Genomic DNA, 21,820 nt, shown 5'->3' on the forward strand with positions numbered 1-21,820 from the left:
AAGGCTTAGAGGTATCCAGAAGGTATCATGAGAAGGACAGGAGTCACTTGAGGTGAATAAGTTGCTGAGATGGAAGCAGAAGACAGACAATAAAGGGCTAAAGGAAAGGCAGTGAGAAGAATGAGAAAAAGAAGATGTTCTAGAAAGTTTTAACAAAGCAGAGGGGGAGAGCGGAGACACTGTGTGAAGGGTGTCTGTTATGTTCCGTTTTCCTGTTTCGTTATAAAGGAAAGCTAACCTCTGAGAGTAGGGACTGCGTCTGCCTTGTTCACTGCTCTTCCCTTGGGGCTGCACAGAGAGCCACTGGGAGTGGGCAGGGAATGAAGATTTCCTGCTGGATGCACAAACCAGAGCCGGATGGGCGGGAGAAGGCCCCAGAGGAAGTGAGAGCCCGCTTCAGGGGCAGCCATGAGAGGACCCCAGTCAGCTGTGTTCTGACACGGAAACACAGGAAGAAAGAGGAGGACAGAGCATTGAGGCACGGAGGAGGGGTGCTCGAGGGGTCACGCTGAGCGGCCTTGGGGTGCTCAGTGAGGCTGAAGGTGGAGGCACTGCTCACAGCAAGGAAGACGACTCGGCAGTGGAGTCTTGGGAATAAACGTATGGAATGGCTACCATCAGGAAGAGGGTGAAGAGCCGATAAGGAATGAAAAAAGGCCTGGCTGGAGCGGCTCAGTGGTTGAGTGTCGGCCCATGAACCAGGAGGTCGCGGTTCAATTCCTGGTCAGGGCACATGCCTGGGTTGTGGGCTCCATCCCCAGTAGGGGGCCATGCAAGAGGCGACCAATCAATGATTCTTTCTCATCAGTGATGTTCCTCTCTCTCCCTCTCTCTCTCCCTTCCTCTCCGAAATCAATAAAAACATATTTTTTTAAAAAAAAATGAAAAAAGGATGGTTGCAACCTAATAAATAAAGAACCATTTTTCAGGGTCTCAGAGCCCACCCGGGGCGCTGACACTCCGTGTAGAGATGGCACCTGCTCCGGCAATCGCTCACCTGCGGTGGGCTTAGACCACTCCAAGTCAACCTCAGCGAGATCCTCAAGCTCCTGCTCTGCCTGATTGAGAGACACGGAGAGGATGCGGACAGACGTGTAGGCCGTGGTGTTGGCCAGCTCGCTTACAGCATTAAATATCTAGAAAAGAAACAGGCATGTCATTTCTTACACCAACCTATTTGGTGGGTGGTCAACTATCCAACTGCCTCTTAAACACCACGAACTGTGGACCAAAAAAAGGGGCCCATCCTAAACCTGACAAGCTCAGGGGAGGCCAGCCTGGTGGACCCTAAAACTCAGAACTGCAAGTAACCACACAGATGGTCTGAACATAAAACTTCCTAAGTAAAAGCGAGTCACGGCAGGTAGTCCAGTCCCAGGCTTGTAGCTCCCTGGACAAAGGTCAGTCTTTACCTGAAGTGAGCCTGTCCATTGTCTTTTTGCATCTAAGATAACAGACCTTTGAAATGTCAGCGTAATCTCCTTGTCCAGACCTCTTACGGCACACCTACCGCACCAGACAGGACACCACGGACCCCTCACTGTCATCTTGTTCTCCGCATGCCACCTCTATGTACACGTTAGTTAACTATCCTGCACCCACCCATGTAAAAGAAGTGTGTGTCTGTTCATTTTACTTTTGATCTGATTCCAGGTATTTCCTCGCGTTGCTTTCTCCCGCACCCTTCATTGACCACCAATGGATTTCATATAACCCTCCTTGCATCCCCTCCTTTGCCATTCTCTGGAGCATTTTCTCAATCCATTGAGATTTTGCTTCCTGACAATTGTTGCGAGTTTGGCTCAAATAAACCCATAAGAATTCTCTACCGGTTTGGATATTTCTTATGTCTGAGCTCCTTCTGAGCCTTCAATACACCAATATGAAACGAATAATTGAAACCGATGAAGGGGTTGTGTGAGTCACCTTGATCTACCTTGTCCAAAAGAGATCATGAAGAATCATGTCCCCAGAGAAGGTTGGAATGCAATTAACACCTGCGATCGCAGGGAGCAAGTCGGTGTTGGATGGGAGGAACAATGGCGTCATTTATGCTAAAGAAGAGCAACTGACCATTGGACCACTGTGATATCTTGAAATGAAAATACTTCTATTCAGAAAAAGTATCTGAGAGCATAAAATTCTTTTAAAAATGGAGCCCAAAAGGCCTGGGGGAGGCAGATTGGTGTCATCCATACCACATAAGAGAAGCATATTAAACACACACACACACACACATACGCGCCTGAGAAACGATTGTTGAACTGCTGAAACATACTGAAATCAGTCTCAACGTGCTTATGTTCTCATCTGGGTCTCAGCAAATCACCAAAGAAAAAATTGGGAGAAAATAGCAATTTGAAGAGTAGAGTCCAGGGCGCCTGCTGAGAACAGTCCCCAGAAACGAGACAAAGAAAAGTGTCCATCCCAAATCGCTCTGTGAACCCCCTGCTGAGAGTATCACAGGAAGGACGTGGAGTTTTTCCGGACAAGAACGTGTGTGGTCCTTCTGGGCATCATTCCTCTAGGAGCTCATGCATAAGGGCTATTTCCTTTAATATGATTTTTTAAAAGAAGATATTGTAAGGACATTATTTTGCTTTAGCTTTTGCTTTGTTCTTTCTTGTCTTCTCTCCATCCCCCTGGACTGGTCTGGTTTTCCCAAACAAAGGGCTAACGGAGCGTCAGGAAGCCCAGTCATCACTGGCCTCGGGCAACGCGCGCTCCAGCTGAGGCAGGCCTGCCCAGCGAGAGGCACAGGAGGCTGGATGCCTTCCATTGGCCGCTCGCCGCAGGAGCGCAGCTGGCTCGCCTTCCCTCCCGCCCACCACCGAGAATACAGCTGGCCCTCCAGCCCACATTGTAAGATAAATGATGGAGCTGCCAGATTGCCCCACAGAGCATTTCACTGAAATACGCTGCCCCCCGGCCCCCACCCCCGCATCGCCTCTGGACTTGCCGCTGAGCCTGCTGCAGCCACTGAGATGGCCAGACACAAATGGCTCTTTCGGTCACGATGGAAGCCACAGCCAGAATTGCTCCCTGGGAGCCGCAGCTCTCGCCTGTCAGGGTTACGGGTCTTCCCACAGCCGGGACACACGGTACATACAGTCTCGGGAAAATTCCACAGGAAACCCAGACACCTGTGTTCAGGACCCTGCCTGGCAAGCTGAACGTAAAATAAACATCAAGGCGTGAGGACAGGCCAATGCACTCACAGTGTATTCTGGCAGGGAAATTATTTCTCAGCAGCCAGTACCTGTAAAGAATCATCTCCCTTGAAATTCAGTTCCTCGCTAAGTGCGAAGGCTCGTCTGTTGCTTCCATGGAAACCGTGGATGGAGCTGCTTCCATTCTCTCCACCCACACCAGCTTCCGCAGCCACGGGCAACTCAAGTGCCTCATCGCCTGAGCCACCAGCCCGGGAGGCAGCGTGGTGAACATGCTACTTGTCTTTTACACCCGCCGCTAACACTTGAGATACTGCAAGGCCAACGAAGTCGGGGTGGCTGGCGTTCTCCTATATTGCTACCGGCACACAGAACTGGATCTAAAACACTGGCTGGAAAACTTCTATTTTCAAACTCACATTTGTGTATTGTTTCAAGTCAAAACTTGAAAGCCAACAGGAAGTGGTAACAAAAATGGGGGTGGGGACCCTAGCCGGATTGGCTTGGTGGGTACAGCACTGGCCTGCAGACCGAAGGGTCTCAGGTTCGATTCTGGTCAAGGTCAAGGGCACGCACCTGAGTGGCAGGCTCCATCCCTGGCCCTGGTGAGGGTGTGGTGCAGGAGGCAACCAATCGATGTGTGTCTCTCACATCGATATTTCTCTCTGTCTCTGTAAAAATCAATGGAAAAATATCCTCAGGTGAGGATTAGCAAAAAAAAAAAAAAAAGAGGGGGTGGGGGGAGAGGGGAGGAAATTCTTGCTGCACCCGATGACAATTCCTTCTGAACCTGGCATCCTCCCCCTGTATCAGCAAGCCTTTTTGATGGCTGCATCTCCTCAGGGATATTGGCAACAAACTTAGGAATAAAGAGATTTCAGGAAGATTTTCATTTAAATGACACTTGGCTTCCCTGCTGATGAAAGGGGAAGCCTTACTCCATCTGCTGAGATCAAATTTCATCTCATCAAACACCTCAGTGTAATTATTTTTCCACCAAGTATTTAAATGAGGATGGAAATGAATACCAAGGTATTTGAAGTCATTAGGGCTGCTGGGCTGAGAGGGAGCAACGCGGCCTCTCCAGGGACGCGGCCTCTCCAGGGACCCGCAGTCCAGCATCAAAGCAGCTGCTCACCAGTGTTCCATTTGTAACCTTTACACCACAGTCTTGAATTAATGAAGAAGCGTCAAGACTCTATTTCCTCGGAGATTCTTGGCATGGGGTCCGCACGAGGAGCAAGGCCTGTGGTGTGTGTGTGTGAGAGAGAGAGAGAGAGAGAGAGAGAGAGAGAGAGAGCGAGAGAGAGAGAGAAAGAGAGAGAGAGAGAACGCGTGTGCGTTCTATATTGCACCTTCTATAGTTATTGGGGAAACTGGGGTCTCCTCTTGCCCACTGGGTGGAGGGGGTGGGGTCCTTACATTATCTCCAGAAAAAGAATTTTCTGAGACTCACACGGGAGGATGTGGTTTTCATTTGTGTGGAGTTATATCCCTGGTTTTCCAAAGTCCCATTCCGGTCATGGAAGTAGCAGCTGGGGTTTCAGTAAAGCTGGAAGCAAAGCCAGTGTCCAGTTTTGTGTGTGTTTTTTCCATGTTGGAACCAGCTCCAGTTCAGCATCAGGCGAGCAGCAGTCCATTAGTCCACGGTGCTGGCGTCCCCATGGCTGTGGGCCATGTGGCTGAACACAGGAGAGCCAAGCCTGAGCCATGAGCCAAGTGTGCCAAGAGGAGCCAAGAGAGGGAATTTCTTTGTTTAGGGATTAAATATCCCACGTTTCTCATCCTTGCAGTGGCCATGCCCATTCTGGTCAATGACCTGTTCCCAAGTGTGACTGACAGACCAGTACCTTACAGACGTCACCCCAACGTTACTGGACGTGCATCTAGCCTCCTCCCTGGGGTGTGTGTAAAGCGTTTGCTTCCTGGTGAAGTTGCCCAAATGACATGCCTATAATATTTGGCCTTCCCTTTGCTCCTGTCCTATTATTAATAACTAATTAACGGCAATGGTATCACTACTACAGTATCATACGGCAGTTTTAAAGTTGAGGAAATGACTATAAATAAGCCATCCATCATTACTTCTGTGGATCTTTCATTGTAATGTGCTAATAACCCTTCTCTTCTGGATTGTAATTTCTCTACTTGGAGAGTAGGAATATGGGGATTGCCAAGGTATGGAAAACGGGTTTCCTGTCTAACATTGGCCATCTTCTTCGGAGCCTGCCTAGAAATACCCAAGTCTTAAGACCTACCCTGTCTTAGGAGGCGACAGATGAACATTTAGACTTTTCTCCATTTATAAACATCTCACTCGGTGTTATAAATAACACGCGATTTAAAAATTCCATTTCACCCTAACAACAAGATAGGCATGCAATCTGCCATGTCCTTCATTTGAATGTGAAGAGTGGTATGTTATAGTGGGAACTTTACCTCCTCAGAAGAGTCACATGGAGGGAGAAAAGGGGAAAAAAAGAGACAGACACCCCCTGTGTTGCAGTGCCAAGGGGGGGAGGGGGGGGGAGGGCGGGGGGGGGCGGGGGGAGTCTTTGGGAGAAAAGGAGCAAAAGGAATATGGAGGAGTCACATACGGTATCCTTTTGATAAAAAAAAGTAAGTTCTACAGAATGTTAAGAGGCTAGAAACCCTGGCTTTTGGTACTGTCAGCACCTAAAATGCTGTCATGCAAACTAAGTGCATGATTTAAAACCAAAAAAATAAAGAATTAACACTTGGCTGTGTCAGGTGGACTCTTTGTACCCCCCACCCTCCCTCCCCTATATCTCAGAGCTGTAGCCTTCCTTTAATACAGAAGATGAAAAAGAGTAAATGCTAGGCAGAAAGAATGTGTTCACTCTTATCAAAATCTTGTTACCAGGGTGGGCTGGGAACCGGGTGGAGGAGGGCAATGGGGAAAGATAGGGGGGACATCTGCACTGTTCTCAACAATAAAGATAAAATTTGTAAAACATATTTTTATTGATTTCAGAGAGGAAAGGAGAGGGAGAGGGAGAGAGAGATGGAAACATCAATGATGAGAGAGAATCATTGATCGGCTGCCTCCTGCACCAGCCCATACTGGGGATCGAGCCCACAACTCAGGCATGCGCCCTAACCGGGAATCGAACCGTGACCTCCTGATTCATGGGTTAACAATCACTGAGCAACACCGACTGGGCAAGATAAATTTTTTAAAAATCTTGTTACCATAGGCAACTAGATATTAAGGAAGGAAGCAAAGGGAATGGGGCATGAGCCTATTTGCTTCACCAGAAAGGTACAGCATCACACCCCCCACCACCCAGGGGATCTCAGCATTGCTCTGCCAAGGTAACATCCCTCCCTTTCCCCTCTGGTACCAGATAGGGGGGTTGGGGGGGGGGAGGCGGGGGCAGTAAACACATGAGCAAAAGAAGTCAAAACGGTGCAGGGGTATATGCTTGACCATAGAGGCCTGTCAGTCTAACCCAGGGGTGGGCAAACTTTTTGACTCGAGGGCCACAATGGGTTCTTAAACTGGACCGGAGGGCCGGAACAAAAGCATGGATGGAGTGTTTGTGTGAACTAATATAAATTCAAAGTAAACATCATTACAGAAAAGGGTACGGTCTTTTTTTTTTTTTAGTTTTATTCATTTCAAAAGGGCCGAATCCGGCCCGCGGGCCGTAGTTTGCCCATGGCTGGACCTGTGAGAGGCATCACTGGTCAGGGGGTGGACCCATCAGAAGCCCAGAAAGCTTGGTAAGTTGATTGGTTATTTTGAAAAAGCTCCTGATCATAATAAGTCCAGGGAACAAAAAGGAGCTCTCTTGCTTGGTGACCTATGCTAGCTCCATTCGTTTGCATTCTCTCTCTCTCTCTCTCTCTCTCTCTCTCTCTCTCTCTCCCCCGCCCCCCCCCCCCCGGCACCCACAGACAAACATGACCACGCAGGTCTAACAGCCAGGCCATGGCAGACTGTGTGGGCTCCGAAGGACTAAGCTTTCCTATGAAACAGAAAGTGTCGACACTGGCCTTGGTTTTGGACTTTCCCATGGCGGATGGAGGGCGATGGGGCGCTGGGAACCCAGGGGCAGCTTTCTGGAAGAAATTTTGCCACACCACAGTCTCCCGTGCATGGGTCCCTGTAATGCTTTCCTCACGATCCCGTGGAAGAACCCGATTTCCACCGGCAACGACCTGATTTAGCTCAACAAAAAGTGAGATGAGATCCCCTGGCATCGAGTGCTACTGAGAACCTGACTGTACAAATAAAAATAGATCTGGCCCGTGCCTTTCTTTGCAAACAGAGAACTGCAATTAAAGCATTAGGAAAGCACTGTTTTCCTTAACGCGTTCACAGCAACTCTACTTCTATCCAAAACCATGCTTTCTATCAAGAGCTAAAATTTCACTTTTGCTGCCATTCACTTAAGTTAAAAAAAAATCCAGTTAAAGTTCATTTTAAATATATTTTTATTGATTTCAGAGAGGAAGGGAGAGGGAGAGAGAGAAGCATCAATGACGAGAGAGAATCATTGATAGGCTACCCCGTGGACGCCCCCACTGGGGGATCGAGCCCAGAACCCAGGCATGTGCCCTGATTGGAAATCGAACCTGGGACCTTCAGTCCGCAGGCCGACGCTCTATCCACTGAGGCAAACCAGCTAGGGCTAAAATTCATTTTAATAAACATTTACATTCAATAGGTTCCCATATATTTAAGTAGGGCAGGAAGCAAGAGCAAATAAAATATTGGTTAGGAAGACATAAATGCAAGAATTTAGATTTTGAATTAGAAAACTAATAATGAAATGAAGTATATAGGCCCAGAGTAGAATCTTTTTACTAGCATTATTTAGTAATTAGTTAAAAAAAAGAAACTATAAGTGATAGAAGCAAAATAAGAAATCCTAAAGTATGTTAAGGGATTTAATTTTATAATAAAAAAAGAAATTCATTGAGATTATGGTCTAGGTGTAGATTTTAAAATCTCAAATTAGCCGAAACCGGTTTGGCTCAGTGGATAGAGTGTCGGCCTGCGGACTGAGGGGTCCCAGGTTCGATTCCGGTCAAGGGCATGTACCTTGGTTGCGGGCACATCCCCAGTGGGGAGTGTGCAGGAGGCAGCTGGTCGATGTTTCTCTCTCATCGATGTTTCTAACTCTCTATCTCTCTCCTTTCCTCTCTGTAAAAACTCAATAAAATATATTTAAAAAAATAAATAAATAAATAAAAATAAAAAATAAAATCTCAAATTAAATATTCTCAAAGAAAGAGAAATAGATAACAAAAGAAAGGTAGGAAAATAAAAGTAAACTTGAGAAGAAACTGAGTTTTAGAGAAAGAACTAAGGAAAATAATAATCTTTCCAAATTCTTAATCTATTATAGTGATACCATTGTAATTAGCTAATTAGTAATAATAAATCTAGTCAAGAAGGTAGAAGATACCAAAAACTATAAAACATTGCTGGAAAAAGTAAAGACATTAATGGAAAGACATCCCATGTTCACAATAGAAGTTAAAATGCCAATGCTACCCAAAGAAATCTACAGATTCAAACACAATACCTATCAAAAATCCCAGTAGCCTTTTTTCCCCCCAGAAATGGAAAAGCATATTCTCATATTCATATGGAATTGCAAGAACCCTGACTAACCAGAATAATTTTGAAAAAGAAGGACACAGTTGGAGGAATCACACTTCTCAACTTTGAAACTTACTACAAAGCTACCGTAATTAAAACAGTGTGGTCCTGGTATAAGGAGAGACCTGTAGATCAATGGAATAGATAGCCAAGAAATAAACCTTTATATATATAGTTAATTATTGACAAGAGTACCAAGATGACTCAGTGGGGGAAAGGACAGTCTTTTCAACAAATGGCAGTGGGAGAACTGGCTATCCAACTTCAAAAGAATGAAGTTAGACCCTCGTCTTACACCATATACCAAAATTGACTCATAAAGAATCGAAGACCTAAACTTAAGAGCTAAAACTATAAAACTCTTAGAAGACAACATTGGGGAAAATGTCCATGACATTGGATTTGGCAACATTTCATGAATATGACACCAAAAGGATAGACAACAAAAGAAATAAAAATATAAACTGAACTTTATCAAAAGAAAAAACTTTTGTGTATCAGAGAACACCCTCAGGAAAATGAAATAACAATCTAAAGAATGACATAAAACATTTTCAAATCATATACCTGACAAGTGATTATTATCTAGAATATTTAAAGAATTCCTACAATGCAACAACAAATAACCCAGTTCAAAAATGGGCAAAGGACTCGAATAGACATCTATCCAAAGAAGTCTTACAAACGGTACTCAATATCAGTAGTCATTAGGGAAATGCAAATCAAAACCACAATGAGATACCTCTTCACACCTATTAACATGGCTATAATAAAAAAAAAAAAAAAAAAGGAAAGTAGCACATGTTACTGAGGACATACAGAAACTGGAACATTTGCATACTGCTGATAGGAATGTAAGATGGTACAGCCAGTGTGGAAAATGGTTTGGTGGTTTCTCAAAAGTTAGACACAGAACTAACAGGTGACCCAGCAATTCCATTCACAGGTATTTTTCTAAAAGAATGGAAAGCAGGGACTGGACCAGATATCTGCACACCAATGCTCATAGCAGCATTATTCACAATAGCCAAGAGGGGGAAGCAGCCTCGGTGTCCATCAACAGGTAATTGGATCAACAAAATGGGGCATATAAAATAGAATACAATTCAGCCATAAAAAGGGATAAAATTTTGACATATGTTACAACACGATGGACCTTGAAAACGTTATGCCTGATAATCCGGACACAAAGTCAAATATGATTCCACTTATATGAGGTAACTAGAATAGGCAAATTCATAGAAGGAAAGCAGACTAGAGGCTACTAGGGGCTGGAGGAAGAAGAAAAGGAGAATTATTGCTTAGCAGGTACAGAGTTTATGCTGAGGATGAAGACATAGTTTTAGTAGAGATAAGGTATGGGTACACACAGGATGGTGAATAAAAGGTGGGGCAAAAGTAGGTTTACAGTTTGAGTATGTAAAACACAATATTTTATTTTTCTTGTATTATTATTTATTGATTGTATTATTTTCCATATGAACAACTATAAACCTACGTTTGCCCCACTCTGTATATTTAATGGTTACAAGGACAAGTATATTTATTTAAATTTAAGCACATTTTTATAAAGTATACTTTAAAAACAAAGTCTCAAAAATGCCAAGTGAGAACACAGCTGCACCAGCGGGGGATGGGGAAGAGCTGAGTAGGCAGAAGCACCTGGGGATGAAGGTTGGATGTTTCAGTTAATAGCCATGGAAAATGAGGATTCCAAAAGAGCAAGCGTGAACCTGGGCTGCATTAGTAGAAATACAGTCCTCAAAACAAGGGAGGTGACCATCGTATTGGCCAGACCAGTGGCGGAGACCCGAGCTCTGTTTGGGGCCTCACCCCGGGGAGGACAGGGTAGCCTGGGTTGTATTTGAGGAAGACTGGCTGGCATGGTGAAGGATACAGAAACCCAGGACACCTAAGGATCAGCAGAGAGAACCAAGAATGCCTTTTCCCATTTAGCAGGACCTCGTAGCTACTCAAAGAACCAATCCTGACAAAAAAGGAAAAAGAAAAAAAAGAACTTGAGGAAAGCAGGTTTTTTGCTCAGCTTAAGGAAGAACTTCCATTTCTCCTTTTTCCTTTCTTTTGTTTTTTCCAACTCCCCCTTTCCCCCAGCATCTAACATGCCTCCTCACAGCAGCTACAGACATTTTTAGTTAGAATATAATACACTTACATGGTTCAAAACCTAACCAACCAAGTAAATAAATAAGCAAACAACCAACCAAACTAACAACAACAAAAAACAAGAAGAGAGAAAAAATACCAAGTGATTTGCTCTAAGCCATACCCTAGTAAAAGGCTAAGCCAACATTCAATCTTATGTTTTCAATCTCCATGACAACAGAAGACAAGTAGTGCATTAGTTGCTCAGCATTAAAACAACATCTAATTGTTTTGGTTCCCTAGGCTCTCCCCAGAAGCTCATCTGCTAAGATCAATCAAAAAGAAGAGTAATCTCCTTTGTCTTCAATTTGTTATGAAACTTCTGATACCATCAGATACACTCTAGCTTCTGCCTTTAGCTCAGGAAGGTGAGGCCAGAATGCCTGGTGCACTGACCGTACACTCACCGTGACTGAGAAAGCAGCTTTGGGGCTGCATCACCAGTTCCTATCCTGGCTCCCCTATTAACTGCGACCTTAGGCGGGTAATTTAATCTCAGTGATCCAGTTTCCTAGCCTGTGAGATATGAATAAAGTACTTACCTCATAAAGTTGTCAACTCAAACAGGCAAAGCACTTAGAACAGATCTTGGCACCTGGTAAAAAGGTTTCTATCTCTTTTTCCTCCTTGCTTTTTCCTCCTCTTTCTTTTCCTTTTCCCACAACATCAACATTATTTATTATCACTGAGACTCTGCAAGTTACCTGTGAAACCGTCATCTGCATGTTGCTTTGCCCACTGCAAAGCCAGACATCTCCGAATAAGACATCATGAACTCCCACAGTTAAGTTCATTTTTTCAAAAGTCTGCTGTGCCGTCACTTCATAAGGTCCACCGGGCTTCATAGGGTCCAGTACCACCATCCATTTATTAGAGTGTGCTGAAATAATAACAAAAGGCTCCGAGGAATTAATCAATCAATTAATGAAAATTAAAGCCCACTCCTGTCACGCAGCATACTCATTTGTGGCCATTCCCAGCTTCAGTGATCAACTGAATTCGAAGCTATGAAAATTGGCCACATTTCAGACAAGCAAATAGAAATAACAGCAGCAGCATGTCTATCCTTAATCTGTGCCAATCCCTTCTTACTTTTTTTTTTTTAATATATTTTATTGATTTTTTACAGAGAGGAAGGGAGAGGGGTAGAGAGCCAAAAACATCGATGAGAGAGAAACATCGATCAGCTGCCTCCTGCACACTCCCTACTGGGTATGTGCCCACAACCCAGGTACATGCCCTTGACAGGAATCGAACCCGGGATCCTTGAATCCGCAGGCCGACGCTGTACCCACTGAGCCAAACTAGTTAGGGCCCCTTCTTACTTTTAACTGAAGCATTTACAAGGGAAATAAATTAGCCAGTTGTAATCCTAAATGAGGACAAGTAAAAATACAAAAGAAATTAAAATTCAAGGGAGTTTCATAAAAACAACATAGAAATTCTTACTGGACTATCCAGCTGTCAATATTAACATAATCATAATCTAACGCATTTGCACAGTGCCCCAATTAGAGAAAATCATTTGTAACCTGAAAGTTCCCCTTGCCTGGTGGTATCATCTTTGTCCTCAATACCCCCACCTCCTCCCCACATTGCTACCAGGGATTAATACTAGCAGCAGTTCTGGGTTCTCCTGTCAACATTTAAACAGGTGAGTGGAGAAGGTGTCACATAAAGAAGTACTGAAAGGCATATATACATCAGTCTCTCTGGCCCAGCCAGGGTGGCTCAATGGTTGAGCATCAACTCATGAACCAAGAGGTCACTGGTTTGATTCCTGGTCACAGCACATGCCCGGGTTGTGAGCTCGATCCCCAGTGGGGGTCGTGCAGGAGTCAGCCGATCCATGTTTCTCTCTCATCAATGCTTCTATCTCCCTCTCCCTCTCCCTTCCCCTCTCTCTAAATTCAATAAAAACATATATTTTTTAAAAATTAGTCTCTCTGTGAAGAAGACATTTAGACTTGCCCAATTAATTATTTTCAGAATTATTTCCCAGACTTAAGGTTTTCAGGCTCAATTAAAGCGATGAAAAGTTACCCAAGACCCTATTTCAGAGATTCCTAGCATATTCCTTAGGAACCACCTCCCTACCACCTTCCTACCTCTCACCCACTCACGCCACCACCTCTGCAAACATCATACTCAGAAACTTAAGAAAAATATCTTCCAAGTGGCAAAATTATGCCTAGGAGAACCAAGCAACATGAACAAAGTTGAAAAAATGAGAGTGAGAAAATAGAGAAGTAACCTTTTAAAAATAAATCTTCTTGGCATAATGCAGAAGAATAGGAACTGACTTATAATTTAATGTAATTTCAAAGGAAGAGAATGGTAAGAACTGGAAATGAAGCATCCCGAAGTTACTGTACCAGCCTGTAAAAAACAATAATTATAAAAATACTACCCAAGTGACTACTAGGAGCCAGACAGGGTGCTGAGTTCTTTCTAATCAGCAAGAGCTAAGCAGAAGCAGCAGTCCAGATGCAGGCCAGGAGATCAGTAAAAGCTCAAACCATAAAGGACCGCTCATTACTGGGGGGATGTCCAAGACCCCCAAGGCATCAGAGACAGGGTGCATGATTGCTCCTCCGGTCAGCATAACTGACTCATTTGCCCCGCCCAGCCCTGAGAAGTCAGTTAAGCCCAGGACCAAATGCCTGCTACTGTTTTTATACCTCTGAGAGCCAGACATCATCCTGCTATACGTATAACTCACCAAAAGCAGGAAAAGCACTGCTCTGGAGGCAGTGGGCAGCGGGTACAGACTGTGTCACACAGGTGCCTGCGCTCCGTATGGCTCGCACTTCCGAGCAGGCAGACATGCCAATCTGTCCCAACTGCAGTCTTGCCAAGGTCTTTCCAGGCTCCCTGCACTGACATCTCTCACTGGAGCTCTGTCCTGCTGCCACCAGCTTTGCTCATTTAGAATGATAACGTCAACCCCCAGGAAACCGAGGACAGCTATCTTTTAGCTTTTTACGACTACACAATCCATTCCTCGTCACTGCTGTTAACTTGATATTCACCCCACCTCCATTCAGGCAGTATGGCTGGTGAGGAGGACAGCCGTCACCAGAGTTTCTGCAAGTTTTGCTGCCCAGCAATAAGATGAATAAGGGAAGGGGGGACATTTGGGCAAAACATCATGCCAGTACCATTCCACTGCAGAGGGGGGAAGAGCTCCCCCTGCAGGAGGGAAGAGAACTACAACTAAGGCCCGAGCCTTATTCCTAAGCCCTGGTCTGAGGAGACCTCGGAGAACTTCCTCTGTTCTAGTCCTCAAGTTCTTTTAGTTTCTAGCTTTTACCCGCTCCCCTCTACAGAAAAATAAACTCTGATACAGTAACGAGTGTTAAGGAAGTTAACTGCCAGGCACGGCAGGGGAAATCGGATCTACTACAGGGAGGTTACTAATGGTCGAAGTAACTCAGAAACCATCCATTTAAAACAACGAGGACTGCCCAGCTGGCTCAGTGGTTGAGCAGTGACCTATGAACCAGGAGGTCACGGTTCAATTCTCGGTCAGGGCACCTGCTCGGGCTGCGGGCTCCATCCCTAGTGGGGGGTGTGCAGGAGGCAGCCGATCAATGATACTTTCATCATTGATGTTTCTAGCTCTCTCCCCCCTCCCTTCCTCTCTGAAATAAATAAAAGTGTATTTAAAAAATAAATAAAACAATGAGGATTTCCTCCCATGTAAGTATATACACAGGAGAGCAGTCACTGTGTCGACCAGCGGTTCTCAACCTGTGGGTCGCGACCCCTTTGGCGGTCGAATGACCCTTTTACAGGGGTTGCCTAAGACCATCCTGCATATCAGATATTTACATTGCGATTCATAACAGTAGCAACATGACAGTTATGAAGTAGCAACGAAAATAATTTTATATGGTTGGGTCACAACATGAGGAACTGTATTTAAAGGGCCAGAAGGTTGAGAACCACTAGTGTACACTGTTTCTTAGATCAAAGGCAAGGGTGGGCTTATAAAGGCAGAAGCCACCTTGTTTCACAGGTGAAGTGATTATCCTTGGCCTGCGAGGCGAGGGCTAGTTCAAGTGGAGCTCATCACAGGATGATGAAGTCCGGCTGTAGTTTTTAGAATCTGTGTGCATCCACCAGGTCCAATAGGTTGAGTCCAAATAATAAAACTGAGTCACCACCACAAAGAGTTAAAGTTCACTGTCCAGCTGGCTTCCTACTAATCCTGGGGGGCTTGCTGAGCAACAGTTGCTCTGGCTCCTTCTTCTGGGCCCTAATCACTTGCTATCCTGCCACCTCTTTTCCCAATCCAGATGCCGGTTTCTGTAGATTTTCGTCACATCCGAACCTCTGCTTCCTCAGATCTTTCTTCTCCCATCTAGGAGGTTTCATCTCCTTCCTTCATAACACAGTTACTTAGAGTGTGCCAGGCACTCCATCCTGTAAATGACAACCTCCCCCCGCCCCCTCCCACTCCCCCACCCCGCCCTCCCGTGACACCACAAGAAAGCCTTGCAAACTGACTGGGGCTTTGTGTTTTCATGTCTGACAGCATATCTGGTGGCCTATTTACTGTTCTATTTTCTCTCCACATTCCAGCACAAGACACAGGTAAAGAACACTCTACCTCCATTTCCTCTACACCTCCCTGACCAGCCCCCGTCTAAAAATGGGAAGAATAAACAATCAAAGGGGAAAAAAACGAAAACAGTTTGTCTAGAGACATGATTAGTCATGAAGTGCTTTCTTTTTCTTCCTCTTGCTATTCACATCAGATGTTAATTACTTTTCAGGTTGTTGTGCCAAATCTCAGAAGCCAAGAACAGAAAAAGGAAAATTATCCACAACCTTTCCCTTCCCACAAGGAAACACCTAGAGCTGGAAGAAACCACCCTCTCATGTCCCACACAGAATCCTGGCACTTCTCCAGCTGCAAATCACTTTCACGATTTGTGGGAGTGACTTGGAGGTAAAGGAAGCTTTACAGGCCCCTTTCCTACCTGCATTTATTCTGTATAAAGTCCTCCACCACCACCAAATATAAATGTTTTTAAAAAAACAAAAAATACTTAAGTACTTGTTTATCAATAAAACTGTTTATTCAAGTTACTTAAACCGTAGCATGCTATGACAGACACGCCCTGAGATGACCCCCAATAAGGCACACCCTTGTATAACCTTCTCCCCCTAAGTGCAGGCAGAATGTGTGATTTGCTTCCAACCAACAGAAAATGGCAAAGGGGATGAGATGTCATTCTCATGATTAGGTTACATTACATGGGAAACATAAAGGGTTTTTATAGATGTGATTAAGGTCCTCAACCAGTTGACTTTAATAAAAAGGGTGATTATCCTGGGTGGACCTGACCTAATAAGGTGAGCCCTTTAAGAGTATCTAGAGACCTGGGTAGTGTTGTTCAGTGATTAGAGCATTGGCCCATGAGCCAAAGGGTCACAGGGTTAAGTCCCAGTCAAGGGCATGTACCTGGGTTGCAGGTTCAAGCCCTGGCCCTCATTGGGGCCCAGCAGGAGGCAACCAATTAATGTGTCTCTTTCACATCAATGTTTCTCTCTCTCTCTTCCTCCCTCCCTCCTTTCCACTCTCTCTAAAGAAAAAAAAAAGTCAATGGGAAAATCATCCTTGGGTGAGGATTAAAAAAAAACACAAAAAACGAGTATCTGGAGGTCAGAGGTGAAAGGAACCAAGATGCAGCCATGAATCCTACAGGCACAAGGAAATGAATCTGCCAGCAGCCTGGGGAGCTTGGAAGTGGGTCATTCCCCAGTCGAGCCTCTGGATGAGAACACAGCCCTCTGATGCCTGGATTTCCGCTTGTGAGACCCTGAGAAGAGCGCCCAGCTCAATAACAGCCAGGCTTCAGAGCTACAGAAAGTGTGAGCTAGCAAAGGTATGTTGTTTTAAGCATCTAGGTTTGTGATAATTTATTATGTAGCATAGAAAACCAGTATGCATGCTAACACTGCAACCAGGAACTTTTTCTTTCCTAAGTTAGAGACAACATATCTGTTTGGAGACACACCCTCATTTTATCATCCACATATGCATTCCCATGTGTGCAAGAGTGAGAGGATATATGCTAATATCCCTAATTTTATTCCTGTGTCTGAATTACCAAGCATCATTTGACAATCTGAATAGGCCCCGTACCTGACTATATTCCCAGCCATCCATCAGGTTTTAATTTTCCCAATGCTGTAGTGCCGGTCTGCCAGACAAAAACCTTTATGTTATTAAATTCCATTTTGCTGTGGGTGCCTAGGGAATACAGGTAATACGTTATATATTAACAGAGATAGACAGTGGCAAACTGAGGTAGTCTGGCTGAAAAACCCCAGAGTCCTCATTGATATTTAAATAGACGTCAGCCCTTCAATAAATCCTGTAGAATTTCCTACATAGCTACCTTCTTTATTCCAAATAACATTTTACTCATTTTACCTCATGGGCAGGACAGAGCAAGATGCTGCTGAAATAGGCTTGTGGCTCTACACAAACTAAAACACCCTCGCTCTCTACCAAGCAGATGTGGAAAGCCTAACAAACAGATCTACGCCCACCACCACCATCTTTCTCTCTTCTAGACAGAGGCTCCTCTGTAAGGCTGCTAATTCTCAACTTCTTGACCATCCTCACAGCAACTGCCTTGGGTCAAGGCTTCCCTGTCTATTCCCTGAACATCATAATAGCCGGCTAACAGGTCCCACCACTTCTGTTCTGCTCGATCTCCAATCAGTCTTCCACAGCGCTGCCAGAGTCCTCTTTCTAATATACAAAGCTGATTGTGTTATTTTGTGCTTAAAATCCATCCATCCAATACTCCTTAACAATAACAAGCTTCCTTATGTATCCAAACTTGTCTCCTGTCAACCAACGCCAGTCACGTGCTCCAGTGTTCCAGACAAACCTACCCATGAGCCATTTCTCCAATGGCCCAAGCTCACTAGTGCCTCTGTGCCTTTGCCAGGCGAGTCCCTCTGCCTGGTTTACCCCACTCATCTTTCAAGATAAACCTTAGCCTCCCAGCGGTTCTCAACCTGTGGGTCGCGATCCCTGAAAATACATCCTGCATATCAGATATTTACATTACGATTCATAACAGTAGCAAAATTTACGTTGTGAAGTAGCAACGAAAATAATTTTATGGTTGGGGGTCACCACATGAGGAACTGTATTAAAGGGTCACGGCATTCGGAAGGTTGAGAACCGCTGCTTAGACTAAGTTAATTATCCCTACTAAGCACTCCCCAGCACTCCATTGTGGCACTTACACACTTCACAGTAATTGCTATTATTTTTCTGTCTCTTTGCCTAACCTATTAGCTTCATTAGGGGAGAGACCACATATGTTTCACTCATCACTATATCACCAGTACCTAACACAGTATCTGCCACATAGTAGTCACTCAGTAAATATTTGAGTGATTGACTAAAATAACAGTAATAACTATAACCACGGCTCACATTTTTTTCAGTATTTACTGTGTGCCAGGCACTGTTCTAAGTATTTTATATGTGCTAATTCATTCAAAACCCACATGGTCTCAAATACTATTATCTCACTTCACATATAAATTGTGACACAGAGATATTAAATGACATGTCCAAGGTTATATAGCCATGAAGAGATAGAGCCAGGACCTGAATCTAGAGAGTGATTTTCAGAGCCTGGGTTCTAACCACTCCTCCACACTGCCTCTCCTTTATATGTGATTCAGTTCAAATGCCACCTTCTATGTAAACCTTCCCTTACCATCCAATCTGAGGTAGATGCTTCTCTTCTGTATCCCATGACACCCCATATACAACTTCATCGCAGCAGTCATCACACTGCACTATGTAACTCAGTGTCTGTTCCCGTTATTCCATGAGCTCCTTGAGGACAGGCACTTTGACTTAGTCTTAATTTATATCCTCAGTGCCTCGCACACGGTAAATACGCAAATAGCTATCAAATAGCTATGATGGATGGATGGATGGATGGATGAATGGATAGATGGATGGATGGATGAGTAACGGGATATAGAGAGCAAGCTTGCATTCTCAGATAATCCAGCAGGTGGCAGAAGAAGATAAAAGCTCCACAGAGAATGGGGGCTGCCGTACCTTCCACATGAGTCACTTTCTTCATGACGGTTTCCTGCTCTCGCCACAGAGTCACTGTCACTGTGGCTTCAGGTATGCCATAGCCCCAAATCACTGCCCCGGCAGGCTCCTTCTGTAGCACCATGTAATCACCGATGTAGGACGCAAACCGAAAACCGGCACCTAGAGAATTCAGCAAACAGAAGAGCATCACTGGGAAGACTCGTCAGTGCTCGAATCTGGTTAAAGAGCAAGGAACATACGGTCTTTATACAAGAGCATTTGAATATACCCGGTACTTTTAATCTTCCAAAACCAGATCTTATTCCTCCCAATGAGGTAAGCAACATAACAAGAACAGTTTCCAACAAGACACATCACAGTACAAGACCAATAAGGAAAACTCCAAGAGCCCAGGGCAACCCATGTCCTACACACATCGTCCCCTTCAGAGCTGCTGACCTGCCTTTGCTCTCAGGCCCGGCCCTCCTGCTGGACTCTCTCCTCCCAAAGCATTAAGATGCTCCTTTTAGGCACCCTACAGATGGTGTTTATGAGAAAAAGAAACCTCTTCCTTCCTCTACTTTCCATTCCCACTCCTACTCCCGAGTAGCAGGGAATTAAGAAGCTTGCCTCTCTCCAACAGCCCTCTCTAATCTCCCCCCGCCCCTTTCCACCCTACCAGGGTGAATGTCCCTCGAATAATTCCCCTTATTATGGCTTTTTAACAACCCACTGAAAATGCTAAATAAGCATTTATGAATATCTGCGACAAATGCGCTTCCTTCGAAGGTAAATTCAGGTAAACGAAGGTGCAAAAAATAAAGTCAGTGAGAGTTAGAAGGTCGCAGTGTCCTTACAAAGGTCTTCTGTCACCACTTTACCCATTTCACAAGCTAAATTATGCACAAGGAACAAGAGAAAGAGCACTCGAAACTGTGGATTTTATTCTACAGTCACTAACAAGGCTGAACAAGAACTCACTTTAACAAGATCATTCCTATTTTTAACATCCAGCCTATATAGAAGTATTTCATTAGTAACAAGCATCTACCCAAATGATCTCAGCGAGCTCCTCATCAACACTTAAAAGGGGGGAAAAAAAACATAAGTTACAGCTTTGTCTCAATAAAACAAAAACAAAAATCCCCCTAGAAGAAAATAATTAACACTATTAAAAATTTTTTTTTTAAGATTTTCAACAAAAATGATAGGCAGGAAAGAGAATCAGACCTAACAAGGTTGACATTTCCCTCCCTAGAAGCTCCCTGTGATGATGGCCCCTTAGGCGATACGCTAAGGAGCAGCACAGCTAATGGGGCCTCCTACACAGGCTCGGTGGCCTATTTGTCCTGCACTTCGAATAAGAACCCGTCCCTCAACACCCTCAGCTCTCTCTTCTGAGTTAGTTCCATCATGAGACCGACATGACCATCAAAGTTCATGCAGAAGGCCCACTGGGCTGGAGATGCGTGGCTGCCTGGAGAAAGTGCTCGAAGAGACTACTGCGCCGAGGGGAGTTGCATAAGCACAGTGCTGGCAGCCTGCGGGAGGGAAGGGGAGCAGCACGTCTGTGGGAGGGCCTTGTCTTGGGTAGGTGCCTCTTATGAAACAAAGCTGAAGGTCTCAAAGCTAAGCCGAGCGAGGGTGGAGGTGAAGGGATGGAGTGAAGAAATCTGGCTGCCACTGGCAGAGGAGGCGGTGCACATGGAGGGCCCCAGACGTGTGCAGCCTCTATCTGAGGCTGAAGGAAACACCTTTCCAAATCAGTCCGTCTTCTCCAACACACACGTAAGGAGCCTCTTTGTGCAGGGCTCTATTCTGAGTTAAAGAACGTTAGAGGTAGCCCAGCTGGCGTGGCTCAGTGGTTGAGCAACGACCTATGAACCAAGAGGTCACAGTTCGATTCCCAGCCAGGGCACATGCCCGGATAGCGATTGATTTCCATCCCCAGTCGGGGGGCGTGCAGATGACAGCCGATCGATGATTCTTTCTCATTATTGATGTTTCTCTCTCTCTCTCCCTCTCCCTTCCTCTCTGAAATCAATAAAAATAAAAAGAATTTTCAAGGTAGAAAGATCGTTCACACCCAGAGTTTATAATCATGGTATTTACTGACCAACAGGCTGAGACCCAAGTAGATTAGGTAATTTAAAAACATAGCTTGCATATTAATTAACTCAACAAATATTTATTGATGCCTACTATGTGCTAGGCACCATTTAAGCATGGAGAATATAACGGGGGGCGGGGGGAGACACAAAATCCTTGCCAGCAGGGAGCTTACATTCTATGAATTCGCTTACTTGTGGCAGGCACTGTGCTAAACACACTGCAAACATTAAGTTTCTTTGGCCCCGAATCACATAGGTGGTTTATGACAGGACTAGAAACCAAGCCACTTGATTCCAATGTTACTGCAACTTCCACTCAGACACAGTTCGAAACTGGCGGTAAATCAAAGGTCATGTTCGCTGTCCTTATAAAGCTTACATTCCAAACTGAGTGGCCAGTGGAACACTTCAAAGGGATGGAGCAAGGAGCAAAACAGCAGGCCACGAAAGGAGGCAGGACTGGGAAGTTTTTGTCAAACAAGAAACTTAGGCTTAAGGTTTTCAATTTTTTTTTTTTTTTTTTAGGTTTTCAATTTTTCCTTCATTTGGATATTAGATTAAAAAACAAACAGGAATTATGCCCTAGCTGGTTTGGCTCAGTGGAGAAAGCCTTGGCCTGCAGACTAAAGGGTCTCAGGTTCGATTC

General features: G+C 44.7%; 1 protein-coding gene across 1 annotated transcript in view; it reads right to left on the reverse strand.

Moving 5' to 3' along the window:
- SIAE (sialic acid acetylesterase) overlaps window positions 1-21,820 on the reverse strand; it is a 40,554-nt gene that overhangs the window by 16,782 nt on the left and 1,952 nt on the right. Inside the window, 3 exon segments of the mRNA XM_081113608.1 lie at window positions 998-1,136; window positions 11,673-11,848; window positions 19,082-19,243. Coding sequence (XP_080969734.1) covers window positions 998-1,136; window positions 11,673-11,848; window positions 19,082-19,243 — 477 coding nt within the window.

This window comes from Myotis nattereri (genome assembly GCF_964212035.1).
Source record: "Myotis nattereri genome assembly, chromosome: 19".
Classification (NCBI taxonomy): domain Eukaryota; kingdom Metazoa; phylum Chordata; class Mammalia; order Chiroptera; family Vespertilionidae; genus Myotis; species Myotis nattereri.